The 22143-nt window shown below is 40.7% G+C and overlaps 2 protein-coding genes across 3 annotated transcripts; both read right to left on the bottom strand.

Moving 5' to 3' along the window:
• Positions 1-442: 442 nt before the first annotated feature.
• Positions 443-16309, bottom strand: LOC130916717 (glucoside xylosyltransferase 1-like). Of its 2 annotated transcripts, XM_057837626.1 has the most exons (8): positions 15957-16309; positions 15543-15635; positions 14914-15097; positions 12580-12711; positions 12245-12496; positions 11669-11792; positions 11406-11578; positions 443-6134 (listed from the first exon to the last, which is right to left on the bottom strand). In XM_057837626.1, the coding sequence occupies exons 1-8, from the start codon at positions 16166-16168 to the stop codon at positions 5973-5975; spliced, it is 1332 nt and encodes a 443-aa protein (XP_057693609.1). In that variant the 5' UTR covers positions 16169-16309; the 3' UTR covers positions 443-5972. The 2 variants fall into 2 exon arrangements, with proteins under 2 accessions (XP_057693609.1, XP_057693610.1); XM_057837627.1 differs by lacking the exon at positions 15543-15635.
• A 2853-nt stretch (positions 16310-19162) lies between these two features.
• LOC130916355 (YY1-associated factor 2-like) lies at positions 19163-22037 on the bottom strand. Its single transcript, XM_057837025.1, has 4 exons — positions 21882-22037; positions 21513-21641; positions 20165-20314; positions 19163-19883 (listed from the first exon to the last, which is right to left on the bottom strand). The coding sequence occupies exons 1-4, from the start codon at positions 21953-21955 to the stop codon at positions 19643-19645; spliced, it is 594 nt and encodes a 197-aa protein (XP_057693008.1). The 5' UTR covers positions 21956-22037; the 3' UTR covers positions 19163-19642.
• Between the last annotated feature and the right edge of the window lie 106 nt (positions 22038-22143).

Here is a 22143-nt window from a genome sequence, read left to right as displayed (position 1 = left end):
TGGCTTATAAACTTATGAATTCTTTCCTCAAGTATTTCATAACTCTTCGCAATAGATATTTTTCCCACACACAGCACACTTCCTTGTCAAAAACTGAAATATTTAACAGCTTCTTAGGGTAGAAAGTGTTTGAAATTCATCACGTTGCTGATGCGAGGCATGTGCTGTGTGTCAATCCTCCTGTGCAAATGCAAGGCCGCGGGCAACGGATGCCAACCCATCAGCAGCCCTTTTAATCATCTTTTAGCATTTTCTCAAGTTGTCACTCAGTGATTTCCACTTTTCTAATTGCTTTTTCAAAGATGAGTGCTCCCATTTTGTGGCCACTGTGTTTGTGAAATGTATATTACTTGTGAAAGGGCTTTGTGTTCTCATCCAAAACATTCATTCTCCACTGGTGAGGTGTAGGGTGTAGATGACTCACAAAAAACTGATCCCAATATAATAGTCACATTTTAATTTTAATTGGGGGCAACAAAAATGCAACAAATATTGTATGTCAATAAAACAAACATTTTATCACAAAAAATATATATTTGTGTACAAATAGGCTCCTTTGCGATCATGCTACATTTACACTATGTTCCAGCAGCCACAGCATGATTGTTAGAAATTGTGCAGGGATGTAATGGGCAAATGAGGAAGGTTGAGATCGATTGGATGCATGACGAGATGTTTAAGCAGTTAAAAAACAAAATAATGCCACCGGAGTCACAGGGCAGGTGACAAATAATGTCTAGTAAGACGGAGTGTATTCAACAAACCCTGACAGTACGTAACAGGACGCAAAGCATTATGGAGGGAGCCCCTTGTGTGTTAGGAGGCATACTTCACATAAACATCCCACATTTGCCGACTACAACTCTTGTAAAGCTAACTCTTGTGTTTAATTTTATTTGACTTCAATGAAGAAAACCCAAATATGGAAGGAGTTTGGTGAGGCCATGGAGAATGACTTCCAGGAAATTCTGGTCCATAAGCCGATGTATCAGGAGGCGAAGGCAGACACTGTATAAAGTGGAGATTTGGGGGTGGGGGGGGCTGCTGACCTTGACTCGGTATGTTGTGTGTCGGTGGGCCTAATACTTCGAAGACCTCCTCAACACCACTGACACGCCTTCCAATGAGGAATCAGAGCCTGGGGACTCTGAGTCAGGTTCTCCCATCTCTGGGGTTGAAGTCACTGAGGTGGTCAAAAAGCTCCTTGGCGGTGAGGCCCTAAGGGTGAATGAAATCCACCCAGAGTTCCTAATGGCTCTAGATGTTGTGGGGTTTTCTTGGTTGACATGCCTCTGCAACATCGCATGGACATGTGGGACAGTTCCTTTGGATTGACAGACCGGGGTTAAAAAGGGGGACCAAAAGGTGTGCTCCAACTATAGGGGGATCATGCCCCTCAATCTCCCTGGTAAGGTCTATTCAGAGGTACTGGAGAGGAGGGTCCATCGGGAGGTTGAAGGAGCAGGAATTCTGAATTGAAAGAATTCCAAAGGAGCAGTGTGGTTTGTCATCCTGGCTGTGGAACGGTGGACCAGCTCCACATACTAAGCAGGGTACCCAAAGGAGCATGGGAGTTTGCCCAAACAGTCTACATTTGTTTGTTGGAGAAGGCGTTCAACCACGTTTTTCAGGGAGATCTGTAGAAGGTGCTCCGGGACAGGGGTTACCGGACCCACTCATACTGTATGTGCGGTTAGTCTTTGTATGTGTTGTACAGTCCTCATACAGTGTTGGTGGAGTTTGGTCCGCATTGCTGGCAGTAACTCGGATTTGTTTCCTGTGAGGGCTGGCCTTCACCAAAGCTGTCGTTTGTCACTGATTCTGTTCATAATTTTTATGGGACGAGTATTGAGGCACAGCCGAGGCGTTGAGTGGGTCTGGTTTGGTGGCTCCAGTATTGCATGTCTGCTTTTTGCAGATGTGGTTCTCTTGGCTTCATTAAGACGTGATCTGCAAATCTCGCTGGAGCGGTTTGCAGTCGAGTGCAAAGCGGTTGGGATATGAATCAGCACCTCTAAATCTGAGAGCATGGTTTTTGGTCGTAAAAAGGTGAAATGCCCTCTGTCAGGGATGATGTCCTTCCCCAGTGAACTCGTTTAAGTATCTCGGGGTCTTGTTCACGAGTGGAGAAAGAATGGAGCGGGGGATTGGCCAGTCGATTGCTGTGCCGTCTGCCGTGGTGCGGACTCTGTATCAGCCCATTGTGGTAAAGAAGCTGAGCTGAAAGGCAAAGCTCTCAATTTACCTGTTGATCTACATACTCACCCTTTTCAGCCATTCCCTCAAGCTGTGGGACGTGACTGAAAAAACAAGATCTCGGATAAATGCAGCCAATATAAGTTCCGTCTGCAGGATTTATTGGCTTTTCCTGAGAGATAGGGTGAGAAGCTCAGTCATCAAGGAGGAGCTCGGCATCGAGAGGAGCCAGATGAGGTGCCTCATGCATCTGATTAAAATGCCTCCTAGATGCCTCCCTGGTGAGGTGTTCGGGGCATGTCACATTTGGAGAGGCCGTGGAGCTGACCCAGGACACGCTGGGAGACTATGTCTCCCGGCTGACCTGGGATTGTTGTGGACTCCCCATGGAAGAGCTGGATGAAGTGGCTGGGGAGAGGAAAGCTGCCGCCCCCGCGACCCATCACTGGATGAACAGGAGAAGATGGATGGATGGATGGATGGATGGATGGATGGATGGATGGATGGATGGATGGATGGATGGATGCCTTCAATGACAGTGTCGGGCCAAGAGAACACAATGGTATTCATGGAAAACCATAGATGCAAGTGCAACATATTGTGCCTTTGATCCTTCAAGATTCAGTTTCCAACACGGACACTGTGATAGTGAGAAAACCTAGCAAGATTTTAATATTAAGGAAAAAAATACCAAAATCCCAATGAACACTACGTTTGGGGCTGCTGTGAATACTAGTATAATGTAAATGTAGGCTTCAGGAGGAAAACATAATCATTGAGAATAATACACCTCAAAATAAACAGCATAGAGTCCAGTAGCAAAGGCATCAATTTTGAATACTGTAAAACCAAATACATCCTGGTATTTTTTTTTCATCTTTTCACGCTACATTAAAGCTACTCAGTACCGCTGGACATACTCTCCGTTTGAACAATAATGTTTCAAACAATGTTTGTGTGTCCTAAAACTTACAAATACAAAATAATTTGTACACTTTGGGTACATTTGCCTACATGTGCTCTGAAATACTGGTGGACCAGCCAGAACACTGTGCTTAATGTTAGCATCAGTTGCTAAAAGAACTGTTTAGAGATTTGTCACACCCTAAAATCTTCTGACAACACACATTTCAAGACATGGTTACATAACAAAAAGGTTGTGTTCAGAACATTCATTGTCTTCTATTTACAACACAGAGACTTAAAAAAGTTAATTGATAAACAGTTGCTCCTAATTTGAACTAAAATTGAACTGTTTGCCCTACTGATTTTCTGAAAACCTTAGGCTAACTGTTGGAAGTGATTACTATGGCGTTTATGGGATTATATATCTTTCTTAAAAGCAACCTGAATGTTTCAAAAGTAGCCGTTTTGCTGCAAAATTATTCATTACTGCAGCGGCAAAGTAAACTTTCTATGTTATATAGTGTGGAGTAAAAAACACGGGAGTGATAGTGGTGTTTCATATGAACCAGCAGTTGAAAACACATAAAAAATTAAGCGAGTTGTGCGTGACTACCAGCCCAATTTAAACAGGAGAAAAGTTGTAAACAGATAATAATTCAGTAGGCTTGAGCCCGTTTGTCATCCAACTTATTGGGCCGTGGATACCAGATGTTCTTAAAGGAAAAATCTTTCAAAAACACTGCAGGACCTCTTAAACAGCTCAAAAGGATGCATGGATTAAAGGAAACGCATCATTAGACTGCTTGACACTATCTTGTTTCTGTTCTTCATTTCCATAGAGAGGCACTAAATAACTCATTACAGACTAGGAAGTGGACTAAATATGGATATTGCTATATACTGATGCTGTTTGCAATTCTCCTACATATCCAGGGGGTCCATTTCCAACTTCAGGATTTCATGTATACAGCAGCGATTTGATTTGTGCAAAAATTGGAATCAAGGCAAAAGAATCGGTTTCCCTGTCAAACAAATCACTGTCATAAAATATTTAACTGCAGAAGCAATGCATTAAGTAACATCAAAGTAGTGTTCTCGGCACTAATTCATGATGATAAACAGGGTGTCCTCAGTTTACGAGTTTCACTCTTGTGGGATAAACAATTTTTAAAGTCGTATTGCGCAGTATACAAAGTTAATACAGTAGTTAAGTCTTAATTGCTGTAAATATTTCTATCAAAAACCCTACAAAAAAACTAATATAAAACAGTACAGTGGTAACTATGCATGACTTCAAGGGCTGTGTTACCACGAGCCATTTGCCAAATGTCGTATGTCTGTACCATCATAAACCAAGGAATCCTGTACCGTCCTGACTGTTCAAAAATATATCATTATATTATGTTCTCTGCTACGTGACATTCCATTAATTTGCTTTTGAAAGAAAAGCAAAATCACGAAATGAACTAAAAATGGAGCCACCACCATTTATATTATAATTAACTGTGCAGATGCTGGAGTTTGTTTAGTTTTCTCTCGCCCGTGGAAAAAAAAAAGCAATTGGAGTGCCTCTTCCATAGACTGTAGTATTTTAAAGTATTACCACTACGGAAAAGTATCCTCATAGAAAATAAATTCCTTCCTTTTGTTTGTTTTGTGCGCAAAACAATGCTTCCTACAAGTTCACTTTCTTCAGTTAGATTTATATCATGTTACATTTCGGTACCATACCATTTTTTTTTTACTTGTCGAATTCTGGGTGGGCACACTGAAGAGTGAAGAATGTAGTTAGCACATTTTGAATCTCAGCTCAGGCATTTTGGTGCGGGGTTTGCTTGTTCTCCCCGTCATTGCTTCATTATACAACACTGTCCTGCAACTTTGCTGACAGATATCTAGCACTTCTGTAAAACTTCAGTAATTGTATGGCACGTCACAAAAAGATGTGTTTGTGCATTTCACACCTCTTCTAAAACGTGCCTGAGGACAAAAAGGCTAGGTTCATACTACAGGTCTTAATGCATGAATCCGATTTTTTTTCGTGTTTTTCCGACTCGAGTCAAGCATTAAGTTGACGGTCTGAACGGGACAAGTTGCATAGAAGTGGACCATTTCAAATCCGATCTGAGTCACTTTCGTATGTGGTTCAAATCCGATCTGGGCCACATTTTTCCAGAACATGACTGGTGGTCTGAACTGTCGAGACTTCCAAATCGGAATTCATGCAACAATTACGTCAGCAAAGAGCAAGAGCCACGGAGGACGGCAGCCATGTAGGCATTAGCACCTAGCTTGAACTTTGCTTTTAAGCACAAAGCGGGCTTGACCACAGGCATAAAAAAATAAAACGAAGAAAAGAATACGCCTTACAATTTTCAATTTTCATTCCGTGCGCCGAATGAGCAATATTTCATTATTGCACACATGGCCAAGTCGGGGCAAACTGACACACCCACGTCATTTCACGCACACACGTCAACGCTCGTGTGTGCGTTCTATCAGTCCATATAAACTTTGAAAATAAGACTAAACGGGGATTATTAATGTCTGTTATTTGTGTCCTCTTTTTGGAAATCAAAATATGATCACTCTGGAATGACATCCAGCTAGCATGTGTAATTTGTTTTGATGCTTCTGCGCACGCGGGTCTCTTTGCTGAGCGCATCTCGGACTGCGAATTAGTGCGCATGCGTGATACTTGAACAGTCTCAATGGACAAAGGCAGTCTGAGCGGGCATGCCAAAAAAACAGATATGGCAAAAAATCGGATTTGTGCATTAAGACCTGTAGTATTAACCTAGCCAAAGTGTATTGAGCTTGCCCAAACTGCCACGATTGACTTTGTAATTCCAAACACTCATATAAAACACTCATCTTCCCCTTGTGATCTCCTGTTGAACAGATGCAATACTTTGTTTGAGCCGCTTAGTCAACAGGTGGCTCACCCGTCCACAGTAAGAGTGGGTAGTGGCCTGGAGTGACACTTCCAGTGGCTGAAGCAGTGAGGTCTCCATGTTCTCGCCAAAGGGGTACTGTAATAGAGAGTGCAGAAATTACACACCGACAATGCATTACAAAGTGTATCCACCATGAACTGCCTGCACCGGCAGCTCCACTATGGGACAATTTGTCTGTTTTATTTGTGCTTTGTGCATTTCTAACACCTATATGTAAGGTGTAATGGCCCATTCGGACTGCATTCTACATTTGACTCCTTTGTTCAATCCAAAGTGTGTCTGAATGCTGAATATGAATCAAGTGAACTGTGAGGATGTGTTTTCGCTAAGGTATGATGGTGTTGGTAAAAAGCTGCATTGTTCGCTCCTCTGAGGCCTGTTATTGTAAAGAAAATAACAAAGCTGCTAAATGAACCAACCATGATGAAACTTCCAGACTATATTATGTAGCAAGACAGAGTGTTGACTTGCTTTCATTCTTTTACTGCCCTCCTGTAAATAAGAAGCAATCGCACTTTTACAGCACCTCATTTGACTCCTGTTTGGCCACGCATTAGGTTACTCAAAGCACACTTTCTTTATTATCTTTCATATAGCGCCACAGGCTGTAAAGCACCATTAACAGCCTTGCATCGATTTTTATGTGGATGCTGCCGCTGCGTCGTCCGCATCGCCATCATGATGCCTCTAACTAGCATCAGCACTAAAGATTTTACAACTCTTTTGTGGGCCGGGCTGGGGTAATGGTGGTGCCCTTTATTGCATGCGCCTCTGCTGGATGGGAGAGGCTGCCTGGAGACACGGGGCTGACTAAGGAGCACTTGGTGGGAGGGAAATGAAAGTTTCCTCCAGAATTGCCTCCTGTAGGCTTTAGGATCCTGTCCCTGCAGGACTGAGTGGGAACAAATTGTGAGTGGGCTCGATGAGCTGGAGCAATAGAGAGTGCTAATAAAAGAGCGACATAAAACAGCTTGTAACCAGGGATGAAACGTTCGAAAGTCCAAGCAATTTTAAATTTATTTTATTAACTTCTGTTGGCTGATGATTTCATAAGATGACGCTATGATGTCTCAGATATTTTGCCACGTTTGCAGAAAGCAGTTCAGCTTCACCTGTCTCCTTTGAAAATTATGTGCTTAACAGCATTTAATGGTATAAGTTGTCCGTATGGGGTAGTTCAATTAAATAAGGCTGTGTGTAAAATGTACAATTGTCATAGTTGATCAAAGAAGGGTTAGATACACACCCACTAGATTGACAGTTTTGCTTTTTCTTGTGTTCACATTTTTTATAACATGATGGAAACATTGCACACTATATGGATTAGAAGACATATGGCAGATTCATTTCTGTAGGTTTTTAAACAACTGTAGGTCACATACTTGCTAGCTTGCTTAATAGTGACTAATGGATGATAAACTATATTTTTGGATGATGGAATAGCTCCTGTTTGATTATATCAAAGGGTGACAGACTCTTCCTGGGATGTAAAAAGACAATGATAGTTACATACAGTAGAGCTTAGTCACTGTTTAGTGTAGATAAAAATGGTGTGACTAAGAAATTGATCAAGAAGCTCAGCGAAGTATTCTTTCCACAACCACTGCATACAGCGTTTTCTTTTCTATGGTTATTTGTCATCCTTAAGTATATCTAGGTATCCTATATAGAGTAATTTTAACTCATAGGTCACCTTAACACAGCAAGGTACAGTGACAGTAAAGAAAAAATATGTGATGATGGTTACAGAACTTATGGTGATGTAGCTGTAGTGTGTTTTTCACCACCGTCTCAGTATAAAATGGCAAAACTGATGGTAATGCAACATCATTCATTCATTCATTTTCCATGCCGCTTTTCCTCACCAATTACATTAAAAAAAAAAAGTCTGTAATATAATGCAATGTGTTTCAAGCGGCTGCGCCCAAATGGTGGTGCTTGGTTGAGAATCCATACAGTATGTATGATACTTGAAGTAGTGAGCAGTTCACAATTCCTGGGTTGCAGGTTTGCGGTGTCAGAGAGACGGATGGACGAGTGAAGACTGAGTGCTCCGTAATAAAGCCCACTTGTTTACCTAATGGCTGAGAAACTGGTACCGCGCTGGTGGCTGCCGGGCTGGAGCCTGTGGTGGTAATGGATGGAGACCAGCTAATGAAGCCCCCCTTTTTACTCCCCTGATTGCCACCTGCTTGTTGACTGGTGTGCACGAATCAACGCAAACAGATCGAAGGTGCCCTGTGAGGGTGGCGGGGAGAAAGCTAGCCGGCTCACTGCGTCTAACTGCATCTCTCTAATGGTAGCTGACTGGTTAAAGGCAAAGGACTGAGACCAAATGGGACTTTCTGGGTATCGTAGAACCATGAATGGCTTTTTCATTGGGTGACTGATTATCACATCTGCCCCAAAATTTTGAGGATAGAGGTTTGAATCTTTAGCCTTTCCCATGCTTTTTATGCTTTTGTACTGGTACTCCAGCTTTCTCCTACCTTTATAATCTTAAATTATACAATGGTGGGAATGGCATTGTGAATGTTTCACTGGGGATGTTTACATGGACACTTTTATTTGATTAAAAGCCTAGCCGGAATAAAAATGCCTCATGTGCACAACCCATTTAGATTATTGTATCCCCATCCAGCCCATTCCATTCAAGATTCTATTCCGATTGAGAGGGGTAGTTTATGCCGATTGATAATCCGATCGGCGCGCATGTAAACCATATATTCCAAATTTCAGAACGAACCGTCCTAATCGCACAACCCCGACCAGTTCACCTACTACCTACCTACTACTCTCACTCCGTTGCTCATTGACCGCGCGGCGCGCTGAGTGTGTTGTACTTCCGCTTTACTTGGCATATTTCAATAATCGGAATTTGGATGTTTGTGAATCGTTCTCGAATCTTCCACGGCCGAATCGCGAATAATCTAAGAATCGGAAATTTTGCACACCTCTAATCATTGTCTCTTTAACAAGCTTTTAATCTCTTTCAGGATTGTCTTCTTGTTATTGTGATTCCATATTTCTTGTCAAGCGTCTTTGTGTAGTTTGAAAAGCACTCTAGAAATGTATTATTATTATTACCTGTGACGTTAGTATAAGCATGTCTGTTATTCCCAGAAGCTAGTTGAAGCAGAGAGTGCAGAAAACGGTTGGCGCAGCTTGCGCAAGACTAAACTGGTCAGTATAAGAAACGAACATGTTGCTAGAGATATGAAAAGATCTTAAAAATGTTGACAATGAATGTGGAAAAACAGGAAAAAAATCCACAAAATAACGCTAACGTGCAATGTCTAAATGTACAGCACAATGTTGTTTTTTTTAAATACGGAAGTCAGTAGGGCTTCCTAAATGAAATAGATGGTCTGTCATGTCTAAAATACCTGTTGACAGCTCAGTTTGAGGACAGTAGATGAAATTATGGGGAAACTATTATTATATCCCTGCAGGCAAAGCAAGAGTGGGGCTGATTTGCAGGAGTGGATTAAGAGCGAGTAATGGAAATGTTTAACATGTTATTGATTGCACAATAAGAAAACCAAGCACTTGAAGTGCTTATTGATGAGCTGATTTCTATTTTTTCCACAAACAAGTCTGATAATCCACCTACACAACTGCCCTTGAGAAGAAAGAGGCAAGTCAAGTACAATTACAGCCATCAAGCTGTAAAATTATTCCTCATTTGCAACGCACACTGCCTGAAAGAATCAAAAAAGAGATGAAGATGTTAGCAATGTCTTCAAAAGGTTTTATCTTTTCTATATCAACAATATGATCAATTATTTTGATTATAGAAGCATTGAGGACCTAGCGTTTAGAACGTCTGTGTGACACTTCTAAGGTTCCAGGTTGGAATATCCACTGGTATTTTTGTGTTGAGTTGCATGTTCTCGTTTTACATTGTGTGGTTATTTTTCTTCAAAGAAAACCATATATTTTGGGATTATTGAAGACTATAAGGCAACACAGCGAACAAATGTCTGCCTCACAGTTCTGTTTGGTTTGGATTTAAAATCTGACAGATGTTGATGTTCTTAATGTGTTTTATCTTCCCACAACAAAATTATTTTTCTGATATGAGATAGTAGAGAAAAATACAAAGAAAAGCCAATATTTTTCAGAAGTAGGAAAAAAGCCGTTGTCAGAAATGTTTAAATGCCAGTACAGTGGTAACTCGACATACGATCGCATCGGCATATGATCCTTTCGACATCCGACGTAAAATTTGACTTATAATTTTTCTCGACATATGACGACTCGAAATACGACAATATACAAAAGCATCGCAATTTTATTGTTTCCCCGCAAGACTGGAGCACGGCAGATTTTCATAGGAGAGAAATCAACATGGGTCCCAAGGTGAGTGCAGGTGGTGAAAAAGGAAAAAGGTGATGCTTACCATCGAAATTAAGATGGTAATGATAGAACGATATGAGCATGGTGTGCGCAACAGTGAATTGGCTCGACAATATGGCTGAAATATGTTTACGATCTCGACGGTCCACCTCCGACCTGCGTACACTAGGTCATTATAAGTTGGCGATTATTATTATTGTAACATTAGCAAAGAAGTCGCCAGATTTTTAGTTATATATTTCAGAACTCGTGCAAAATAACACGGCTACTGTCTGCCGTAGCCGACGCCAACAACAACAGAACATGAAAAGGAAGTAAAAACTTCCCACTCTTCCGCACCTCTCACTTGTCACACGGTGCATTCAAGAGCAGCATGAAAAACACAATCGCCACATTAGAACTTGATTCGTTAAATTGTTATTATAATATTATTATTACTACTATTCCGATATGTATTTATAATTTATTTGTTTTGCTATGTGTAATTGCTATTTGTAACGTACCTGCAGTATTTACGAAGGATGTAGCGTAGGTTTTTGGGCTGTGGAACGAATTAATCTAATTATAATGTATTCTTATGGGAAAATCCTGCTCAATTTATGACCATTTCGACTTACAAACCAGGTCCTGGAACGAATTGTATTAGATATAGAGGTACCATTGTACTATAAGTAATGAAAGAAGGAAAATCGAACAGGTACAGAAACATAGTTTAGAGTGCTACCTATGCGTGCGTACCTATTTTCTTAGCTACTTTATCCTGTTTTGAGTGTATCAGTGTTTATGTGCAGTACAAACGTATCGTGACTGACATCACATTTGTTACCGGCTGTGCTTGTAAGTGGTGTCATTTTTGGGTTTAAACTTTCTTTTCTCCTTTATCAGAGGTCTAATAAATGTGGGATTTTTTTTTCCTTGAATACTTGCAACCCTATTCACATAAAGGTCATTTGTCTATTGCTAAATTTAATGTCAGGTGTTCCGTACCTGCTGGATGGCCTCATACACGGCTCTAAACGCTGGCTGCTTTTCGTTATGGTAAACTCCCCTGCTACCATGGAGAATGAACACGCCATCTGTCTCAGCTTGCTGACAGTTGAGACCATAGACGCAGTGGTCTGGACGGTAGTTCCACTGACAGGGAAACACGTAGAGGCAATCTGTAAAAGTGCATTAGCAAATCGCTTTTCGTAAGATATTACTTTTTGTATGTGATCACAGTTTGTATTGTCAAATACATGAACACCTACCTGGATTGTGGTGAAATATGATGTTGAGAAGGTCCTGGTCCCCCCAGGTGATGTTAAGTTTATATTTTTGAAGGAGGGGCATGAGTATTTCACTCCATTGCAGCGCCACTGAAGTCATATCATTCTAGAATAATGCAATTGAAAATCCAGCAACAAAATTAGATATTTTTGCTTCAAATACAGTCACAAAACTTCCAATAATTCATCAGAACTGAATAAATCAGTTGCTGGATGGAATACCCGTTTAGGATCAGGCAGGATGACGACATTGACACCAAGTGGACAATTTTGGAAGCGCAGCTACTTCTCTAATCCCTTTTAAAGTGGTTTAGGGATAATATAGTAAGCAATGCTGCAGTGTCAATGTAAATATGATAATTATGTCATCGTTCACCACTGCAGGTAATTCATGATTAGTTACACGTAAAGTGCGTTATAAATAAAATGCATTATTATTATTTTATTGCAAGACGCAGGGTACACCCTTGACCTGTTGCCAGCCAAGAGCATGTCCACATTTTTTGTATAATAATTCTTTCAGAAAATAAGTCCAACTTTACGCCACTGTTCAATCACCTTAAAAAAAGTCTTCCTGAGGCGTGTCATGTTCATGAGCATGACTCCTGAGTTGACGCCGGTGCTGCCATAATAAGGATGGCGGGCAAAGCGGTTGTACCAGCCGATACGTGGCTCCTCATGCTCTGGGGCCATGGCAGCGAGTTGGCTTGCATTGAATTTAGAGAAGAAGGCCCAGATGTCTTCCACAGGCCGTAGAAAGAGAATATCTGTGTCCACATACAGCAAAGAGTCTACCTCCTTCAGGATCAGCTGGAAAGACAACAAACACTTAATAAGTATAATAATAATTGGCAAATAAGTCGTTTTTCAGGCATCATGATGGATAAACTTACTGGTAAAAAGAGCCTTTGAGAGGCGCATGGTTTGAAGAGCTTCTTCCACTCTTTTTCATTCCCACTGGGGAAAGTGATCGGGTAGATGGTGAAGTTAAATTTGGTCTGAACAGACCTCGGCCAGGAGTTCAGCTTTAACAAAAATAAATAAATAAATAAAATAAAAATAAATTCAAAAAAGTGGTGTTCATGATTCATCAATGAGGCAAAACATAATCAAATAGATACTCTTCATAAAAATATGTAAGATCTTACACGAGTTGGAGGATATATGACATGCAGTTAGGCTACTTCCACCACAGATTACAAAATTAATGGATGATTCGCTAATAAAGTATTGATGGAACATACTTTGTTAAGGCTTCATGTTGTTCAGACCTTTTTTCCTTTAAAAATGTGCATACCATAAGCAGCAATTTGTGAAAGGCGTGTTTGATTCATGCTCACAGTGCAATTTCAAAGTCGCTACGTTGCAGAGTGTTGTCTACAAAAAAAACACGCTAACCAGCAACATTAAAATACATGGTGAAGGCGCTCAAAGCATTTTGTCTTTTTTCAGTTTAAAAGTGATCCCAAACCTTGGACATCTATTGTCTTTTTCTGTAGTCCATATCAGTCATGTTTTTGGTTTCAGTTGTTGTGTTTGTGACATGTTTGTGTTTTCAGTTGTTCTTTGTGACGCATTTAAAGACGCCTGGGTCTATCATCTGTGTCGGACGATTGCCTTGCTTATTGCTGTGTGTGCCCTCATCTTCATGCTTCATCCACTGTTTCCTCCGGTAACATCCTACGTTGATCATTTGTTTTTTTTGTGCTCTATTTTCTATTGGACTTCGTTAAATTTGCGTACTGTTTGTTATGCTTCCTTTGTTTTACTTTTCATTAAATACAAAATTATTCACTATTTCTGGTCTCTTGAGTCTGTGATTCAGATCCACATAAACGGCTTGCCGTTCATCACAATATCAGTGGTCAATATTTGCCTGGCTCTGCCAGACTATTCTCCCTGTATTTTTCAAACACTGAGAGAAATAGTCTGGGAACCATCCCATTAATGGCCTTTTCGAGCAGGTACAAAATCAATCGACATATCAGATTCGTTTATTTGCGTGACGTGCTCTTCACGAGCAACGTCACTCTTGCGCGCCGAAAGTCGTCTCCACAACACAGATGGTCAACGGGATAACCGAGAACATGTTCCAATCCGCGTTAAATTCTGTTTTAAATTACCAAAAACACAGCGACACGAGTCATTGACAATAGTCTGTCTCGCGCTAGCCATGTTGAATAAACTCCGCTCTCTTCGTATGTTTACTTCTGCGCGCAAGTCCCTCGTCCTTCCGTCGTCAGTTAATAACGTCACGTCTGCCCGTCGCTGATTGGTCCACTCCGCTGTCTGTTTGCTGTGGCTTGCTCCGCCCTGGAAATTGTATCCGTGGGAATGGTGGCCAGACTCAATAGCTGGAACAGCGTTGAGTCTGGTGTACCAGGCAAGGTCAATATAGCCATTGTCTGCAAAAAATGCTCGTGTACGCTGCATTTATGTACATGCAGACTTTTTGTCACTCTGACTGAAGATCTCTGGTCAACTGTTCACATGTGAAGTTATCTATTCCAATCTGAGGTCGTGCCACTCTATTTGATCAGAAAAAACGTTAAAACAGACGTGTGGCATGCGCAGAGCGATGTAAACGTTATGTCAACCATCCTTATTAAGCGGTCCATGGAAAAGATTTGAACAGAACTAAGTCATACCTCCTGACACACTACCTGGGGGCCCAACTTGGGTCGTTCCTCTTCCAGTGGCTATGGCTAAAGAGGAACGACCCAAGTGGGGCCCCCAGGTAGTGTGTCAGGAGGTATGTGGTCAGCCTAGGCCTGGCTCAGGGAAGTGGACACCCTTGCCATGCACAGTTCCCCTGAGGTTTTTTGCCACATTACACCAAGGCTAATTGGGTTTGGGATGCAAGCTCAGGGCTGACCACCCTGCAGCTGGCCGCCTCTGGAGAGGGTGTATAGTGTCAAAGGCCAAAACACCCCATGACCCAGTGGAACACTACTGATGATGCGTACCCACAAATAATTCCCCCATGTTTACTACCAACATTTATTGAGAAGTCTTTTGCATGTGCCCGCACAGGAATTCTAACATCCAATTCTGTGTTTCCTGAAAACAGCTACTGTGAGAGCCTATAACATACTTGTTATGATTTATTTGCCCGCGTGTAATCCATCTACAAATAAAACTGGACACTATTATCCAGGTAAAAACTTTGTTACAGCGGGTCTTATTATCCTATTTTTTTGTTCTTTGTCACCTGACAGGACACTCACCGCATTTTGGAAGCTGCCCTGAAGCTCGTCATCGGCAAATATGTGAAACTTTAGAGGCTTTCTGCTGAGAAGGATGGCAGACTTGAGCATGTTGAGGGTCTCATTCAGCCTGGGGCCGCAGGCCACCACAGCCAGGTGACTGCCTTCATTGCCATAATCCTCCACTTCAGAGTTTATCCCGTCTCTAACAGTCAAGACACATTTAATTTAAATTTAGCGGATGGTCAGATATAAGGTGACTCACAGACCTGTAGGGTGGGACTTGGTATTAGTAATTGCATGAGTATGAACACAATCCAATACTGTTAAATAAGACCGGTTACATCTTCACAAATACTCTGATAAGTTTAATATTACCCGATTTTTGTTGCATGGAGAGCTTGTAAAAACACAAATTGTTTTTACACGATAATGCACATCTATTCTAATAATTCACGAGTCAATGACACTTGAATAGTCTGAAAACAACTAAACAATTGTGACTGTTCAGTTAAAGCATCTTGTTAAAAAAGTATTCAAGGCAGTGGAACGCAGCAACAGTAATCTCTCTGCGTGTGGCCACTTATCTCCAGTAATGATGCTTATTCTAGTCATAATCGTATTTCAGAGATGCACAAAGTCATTCATACCTAAAGGATGACTCCAAATAGCAGTTCAGTCCACAAACATCAGCAGGCACTCTCCAAAACAGATTCCAGTCAGAGACTGAAAGTGATTTACACCTGACAGAGTGAAAACAAACATCTTTTGATGCTTTTCGGCTCTTAAACGTTGGCAGATTGGAGGATTATGGTAGTTTAATCGCTGTCAGTGTTAACAGGTGGTGTTGATTTTAAAGAAGCTACACAAACAAGTAATTAGCTAATTAGCTGACAAAAAGCAAGATTTTTGCTTGTGTATAAACTGGTCATTTCAATATTCCGAAGTGGAACTCGATAAGCACCGCAAGAAGAGTCGAATTTGGTTTTTCTCAAGCAACACATTATTAGAGTCTAGGTTGGTAGTGCTAAAGGAAGCTACATAGCTAATGTAGCTTTAGCTACCTGTTTGGTTCGCGAATTCGACGGCCTGTCAATCCGGGGCTTTTCCTGAGAAGGTTCGCCCTATCACGACTCTCTCCGCTGGGTGTCCTCAACTCGCTAAATCCCCGGCCGTGGGTGTCCCCCAGGGTGGATGCGAGATGATTGAACACGTAGAGAGATGAAAAAAAGGTAAACGCCGTGCACAGGAGCAATGCACGCAGATAACATCGCATCCTGTGTTCTGTAGGCTCTCCAAAAAATGTCGGTCCACCTCTTCCACCCACATAAATACAGACTTAATGAACAAATGTTAAGCTTTCTGCTTTAGAAAAAGTTAAGGCAGGTACTCGCTGACACCGTTGCTGTGCTCGCACCATATGGTTCGCATACAGCGCACAGGTCCCGCCTACTTCTCAACCAAATACGCTCTTGTGCAAATATTGTTTGTTCCGCAAAAGAATTAATTATGCTATTGTCTATTACCATGTTATGCTTGAGTTTACGCTGCCATCATCAATTAGAAAAACTAACATAATTTTTTTTTTTTTTATTATTCACAGTTTTTTTGACAGTGATAGATATCAAAACAATTTTAACTGGCATGGCTGATACTGAATGATTGTTTCAGTGCCATTGACGGTGATATAAAATTCCAATCCATTTTGACGGACAGGGATTGTAGGCTAGCGAAAATGGAATGGACATCTATCGCCATCATTGGCACCCAATGACTTAATAATGTATTAAATGGCATCAAGCCGTAAGAACAAGGGTGTCCAACAGTGGCGCCTCCAGAAATTTTTCATAGGGGTGCCCAGATGGGGCCACTTAAAATCTTGGGGGCGGCCAAAACTAAAAGGTTTTCATTATATTATTGCAGTAAAAAGGTCAGGGGAAAACTATCAGAAAGACTTAAGGACACGGCTACTGATATACTTTGGTGTATTGTGTAATATTTGATGTTACTAATGATTTAATGTGCATAGTCCATAACTGTCCAGTCAACATCTTGAGTTCCACAACAATTCTGTTTTATTGTGTTATGTATATATTAGACATAAGGTGTACATTTAACTAGGGCTGTCAAACGATTAAAATTTTTAATCGGGTTAATCACAGCTTAAAAATTAATTAATCATAATTAATTGCAATTCAGACCATCTCTAAAATATGCCATATTTTTCTGTGAATTATTGTTGGAATGGAAAGATAAGACAAGACGGATATATACATTCAACATACTGTACATAAGTACTGTATTTGTTTATTATATCACAAAATCCACAAGATGGCATTAGCATTCTTTCTGTGAAAGGGATCCACAGATAGAAAGACTTGTAATTCTTAAAGGATAAATGTGAGTTTGTATATTGTGACTAAATATTGCCATCTAGTGTATTTGTTGAGCTTTCAGTAAATGATACTGTAGCGACTTAACTGTTCTGCCCAAATGAATGATGGGAAGTGGTGCAACCATGACTGTGTGTGGTGGCTGCAAATGCTATATCTTCTCTGCGTTGGGTACACTACAGGGTGTTTAGAAAAAGATCAACTCCTGTCATTCTTCCCCACTTCGCTTCCCACAATATTTATAGTTGCTGTGAGAGAGATGACAAAGCTTTTGCCAATTAAAAGCACGGCCCCAATGAATGCTTGTATCTACTCCACTCACTTGACACTGCCTCTTATCTCTGTATATAAGTAAAACGGAGCCATTGTAGGCTGTTTGCGGCAATGCGTGAATGAATCGTACCGCAAAAGCGTTAATTACGATAAATATTTTCACGTGATTAATTTTTTTTTAATTACCGCCCGTTAACGCGATAAATTTGACAGCCCTACGTTTAACCAAATAAATGCATTCATTTGGGATGAAATCCATAACTGATGCTACAACAATCTAACGATATACTGGCAAGTGGGGTGGCCAGTGGGGTGGCCAACCAATTTATAGGGTGGCCGTGGCCACCCCCTGGTGGCGCCACTGGTGTCCAAACTGTGGGCTGCGGCCCATTTTTTGCCCGCAGCAAATTATGAAAATATCATTGAATACGGACCATATAAGCTTAAATTCAGGCTCCATTCTGTTGCACTTCTCATCCTTAACACATCACTTAAACAGCATGAGCTCACCAGTCAAAACCTGACATGTTGAAATCAATGTAGGAAATGTGTAGAATTTTAGTATTTCATTTTACATTTAACGGAAAAAAAATCCAATGTAATAAACTGAGTTATTATGTGCTTTACTTGACATTTTGCTGTGACCGGACATTGCTCTGTTCCGCAAAGTTTGTTTCTAATTAGGGCTGTCAAAATTATCGCGTTAACGGGCGTTAATTGATTTTTTTAAATTAATCACGTTAAAATATTTGACGCAATTAACGCAGATGTCCCGCTCAGACAGATTTAAATGACAGTAAAGTGAAACGCTCACTTGTTGTTATGGAGTTTTGCCACCCTCTGCTGGCGCTTGGGTGCGACTGATTTTATAGGTTTCAGCACCTATGAGCATTGTGTAAGTAATTATTGACATCAACCATGGCGGGCTACTAGTTTATTTTTTGATTGAAAATTTTAAAAATTTTATTAAAACGAAAACATAAAGAGGGGTTTTAATATAAAATTTCTATAACTTGTACTACCATTTTTTTTTCAAGAACTACAAGTCTTTCTATCCATGAATCGCTTTAACAGAATGTTAATAATGTTAATGCCATCTTGTTGATTTGTTATAATAAACAAATACAGTCCTTATGTACCGTATGTTGAATGTATATATCCATCTTGTGTCTTATCTTTCCATTCCAACAATAATTTACAGAAAAATATGGCATACTTTATAGATGGTTTGAATTGCGATTAATTGCGATTAATTTTTAAGCTGTAATTAACTCGATTAAAAATTTTAATCGTTTGACAGCCCTACTTTAAATACTATATTGCATTGTTGGTTATCGTTTAACAATTACACTTCAGTAACAGTACCACTCAACAGTTGACTGAAACAGATGCAGCAGCATGGTGACATTTTGGTTTTCATGTCTGGCTTGCAGTTTGGAGGTTCAGGCTTCACATCACAAGAATACTCCAAACGGAATAATTGGCATTGTGCTGAGACTTCCGTGTCATGTCAGTTGTTATATAAAAGAAAACATACAATAATCTACAGTTATTTTATTTTTAAGTATTTTACAATATAAACCATTCCGTAAATCAAATCATGCTCAAAGTGAAAAAGTACAATTTAATATTTCTTACTAAAATGTTAAAAGGAAAACAAATATTGCATCCGAAGACATGAGAGCAGATAAGGCCAGAAACAAAATTATGATTGACCAATAATGACAAAGACAATAGGAAGGGACACAAAATGTTTTCATGAACATAAAATGCCATTCAAGTGCAAATAATTTCTAGCGATAACTACAACATGAAATGTACCTCACATTGCCTTCTTAATGCATCAATTCTTCACCACCAACAGTGTGACATCTCACACTGGTTATATGCTACTTAATGTTCATTCGCTCAGTTTATCATGTTTGATTTGGCTGTTCACAATGAACTCAGAAGTATCCCCAAAGCACTCAAACATGGAACGAACCCACCTCTAATAAAATGGGAGTTATACTAACAAAACATGCACGTCAATATCTGGTTGAGAGTGCTTTAGAATGCAAATGCCATGTTGGGATATCCATGAATTAGTGAGCTTCGCCATTGACTGACGGGCCATCCCCTCGCGGCGACGAGCACCGTGACACCCCTCGCTCAGTGTTGTCGGAGCTCGAGCCGCTTTGACTGTGCAGATCCGCAGCTGTGGCGCTCGCGGAAGTAGAAGTAGGTTTGGCCTTCTCCTTAAAGTCTGTAATAATTACTGTTAGGTCACCAACTGTTACCTCCAAATGCTGAGCACTGCTTCGGTCCACGTTTTTTAACCTTGGTCTGCAGACGGGAGATAAATTATGAATGAATGTTGATCTTCGCTACATTACTGTATGGCATTTTCATCAATAAATACAACACAGCAAATTATATACATTTAAAGTGGTAAGGAAATTGAAAGCATGAATTGTAAAAACGGTGATAAAAGTTGGAAATTATTGAGCAGGTTCTTTGAGCTGCATGGGTCAGTGCCATGCTATGTTCAGAAGAGGTGCATGGATGGGAGACATCAGAGACAATTAATACCCAAGAGCTATTCCACTTTCCTGTCAGAGTTATACCTTATCTTTTTTAGGCTTTTCTTTCTCAGCGTGAGTTCCTTGTCGCTCTTCTCAGATTTTTCTTTCTTCTCCTTCCTAAGCAGCGTGGGCGGCGGTGCAAATTGCTGATTTACTTGCTGTACTACCAACTGGGAGACAGGTCGTGGTTTTCTATAAACAAAGAAAAAGACATAATGACGATATTAAAACCACGTTGCTGCATCCTCGGCAGGTGGATGAGGAGACAGTGTCTGAGCACTTTGAATAATTTAGGATAGCGCCATACAAGTGACGGCCCATTTACCATGAGACCGTTTTTCATTGGCCTTTAGGCTAACAAACAAACCATAAAAATGCTAATGCTAGCGCTAAATGGGGCATTTACATGTAGTCCCCGGATTAAGAACGAGTTCCGTTCCTACGCGGCGAAGTAACCCGAATAGCCCCATAAATCAGAATTTACCCTATAAGTACTTCTAAATACCCCCTAAATTTCAAAATAACTATTCCAAACATGTATTATAAGTCATATTAATCAAATAAATAAAAAATAAAAAAATCTGTGAGGTACGTTGTGTTAAATGCCGTTATATTCAATGACTATTCGGGCTTTACTCACGAGTGAGTCGCCTTGCTGAGAGAAAAGCGCACTGTAGAAAGAAAAGGAGAGGAAAGGTGGATATCATGGCCGCTCAGGTTGCCAGCGTCGGCTCTCTCAAAGCGAGCCTGCTGTCTGAACTAAAAAAAAACGGATCGGGACTCACAAGAGGAGTCAGTGCCGGTGCCAGGGGGATCCTGACATTAAGAAAGGCAACCGGAACTCAGTACTGTTCATGCGATTTGAGACTCCGGCATCGTAAAGTCGAAATCACGTACATCAGGTACATCGTAACCCGGAGACTACCAGTAATTATTTTAACAAACTTACTGATCCAAAAATGTTCCCCTTCATCTAATTATATGAAGAGAGAATTTCATCAGAATGGCTCTCAGCAAAATAACTACATGGTGGCCTGCGACACAAATGAACTTGACATGCAGCCTGGCACAGGGATTAGTGGGACTGATGGCAAAAATATCATCCTTGATTTAAGAGGGGCTCTTGCCCACATTCACAAACTTGTCACTAGGGGCTCCGAAAGCTGCTTTACTGTTCCGTTATGTCACCCATACTATATTGTGGCAACGTAGTTACTGTAATTGAGGTAATCAAAAATAAGCGCAAACACACACAAATCTAAATCCAGTTCAAGCAGACACTTGTGATCGTTATGTTGTCTTGCTACTAGATAAACGCATTACTTTTTTTTTTTTTTTAATTCATTTTTTTGGTCGAAACAATACAAGATTTCAGCTCTTGCTTTCTTACCTAGTTGACGTCCCTTTCCTGACATCACACATCGTGCACTTGAACGCCTCAGCAGTGTTCCTGAAGGTGCAAACGCTACAGTCCCAGTAGCCATCATCGACTGGCGGCTGCTTCGGCTGCCGTTTCGGCCTTCAAACAGCACAAAACAACAGCGGCGAGCTTGCTGTGAAAATCGTGTTCGGATAAAATTTAAACCAATTGGCTCAGCTAGGGTGTTTCAAATTAAAAGTCGGCCAAACGAAGGCTTTAAACCAGACCGCATTCGTCCATTTAATAAACTGGCCGCCATGAAAACAGTAGTTAGCTCCAATTTTCCAGAGCAGAATATTAAAAGCTTGCAGAGATATCTTCTTCGCGGAGTTTGGTTACCTTGTAGGACTCTTCTTGTCGCCCATAGCGCACACGTTGCCGTCAGTGTGGTTGAATGGCTCAAACGTAACCATTTAAAAAAAAAAATCATAAATAAAAAAAGCTATCGCGTTGTAGCTGCTACTCAGCTGTCGATGAAACTCTGGTTGAGCACGTGTCCTGCTTTCACCCAATCACGTTGAACCTAATCAAAACCGCGATATGACGTCATTACTCAAGGCAATTCATTCATTCATGCATTTTCCATGCCGCTTATGACTTT

The sequence above is a fragment of the Corythoichthys intestinalis genome, chromosome 5 (assembly GCF_030265065.1).
Source record: "Corythoichthys intestinalis isolate RoL2023-P3 chromosome 5, ASM3026506v1, whole genome shotgun sequence".
Lineage (NCBI taxonomy): Eukaryota > Metazoa > Chordata > Actinopteri > Syngnathiformes > Syngnathidae > Corythoichthys > Corythoichthys intestinalis.
The sequence above is the reverse complement of the archived record's forward strand: the minus strand, read 5'-3'. Positions and strand labels throughout refer to the sequence as shown.

Bases quoted from the DNA above. Each gene is read 5' to 3' on its own strand.
- LOC130916717 (XM_057837626.1), bottom strand. From the start codon at position 16,168: ATGCGATGTTATCTGCGTGCATTGCTCCTGTGCACGGCGTTTACCTTT. The intron at 12,497-12,579 runs GTAAGTTTATCC...TTGTCTTTCCAG, and splicing joins CTCAAAGGCTCTTTTTACCA to CTGATCCTGAAGGAGGTAGA. The intron at 11,579-11,668 runs GTAGGTGTTCAT...GCACTTTTACAG, and splicing joins CATATTTCACCACAATCCAG to ATTGCCTCTACGTGTTTCCC.
- LOC130916355 (XM_057837025.1), bottom strand. From the start codon at position 21,955: ATGGTTACGTTTGAGCCATTCAACCACACTGACGGCAACGTGTGCGCT. The intron at 21,642-21,881 runs GTAACCAAACTC...TGCTGTTTGAAG, and splicing joins GACAAGAAGAGTCCTACAAG to GCCGAAACGGCAGCCGAAGC. The intron at 19,884-20,164 runs GTATAACTCTGA...TCCCGTCTGCAG, and splicing joins AAAAGCCTAAAAAAGATAAG to ACCAAGGTTAAAAAACGTGG.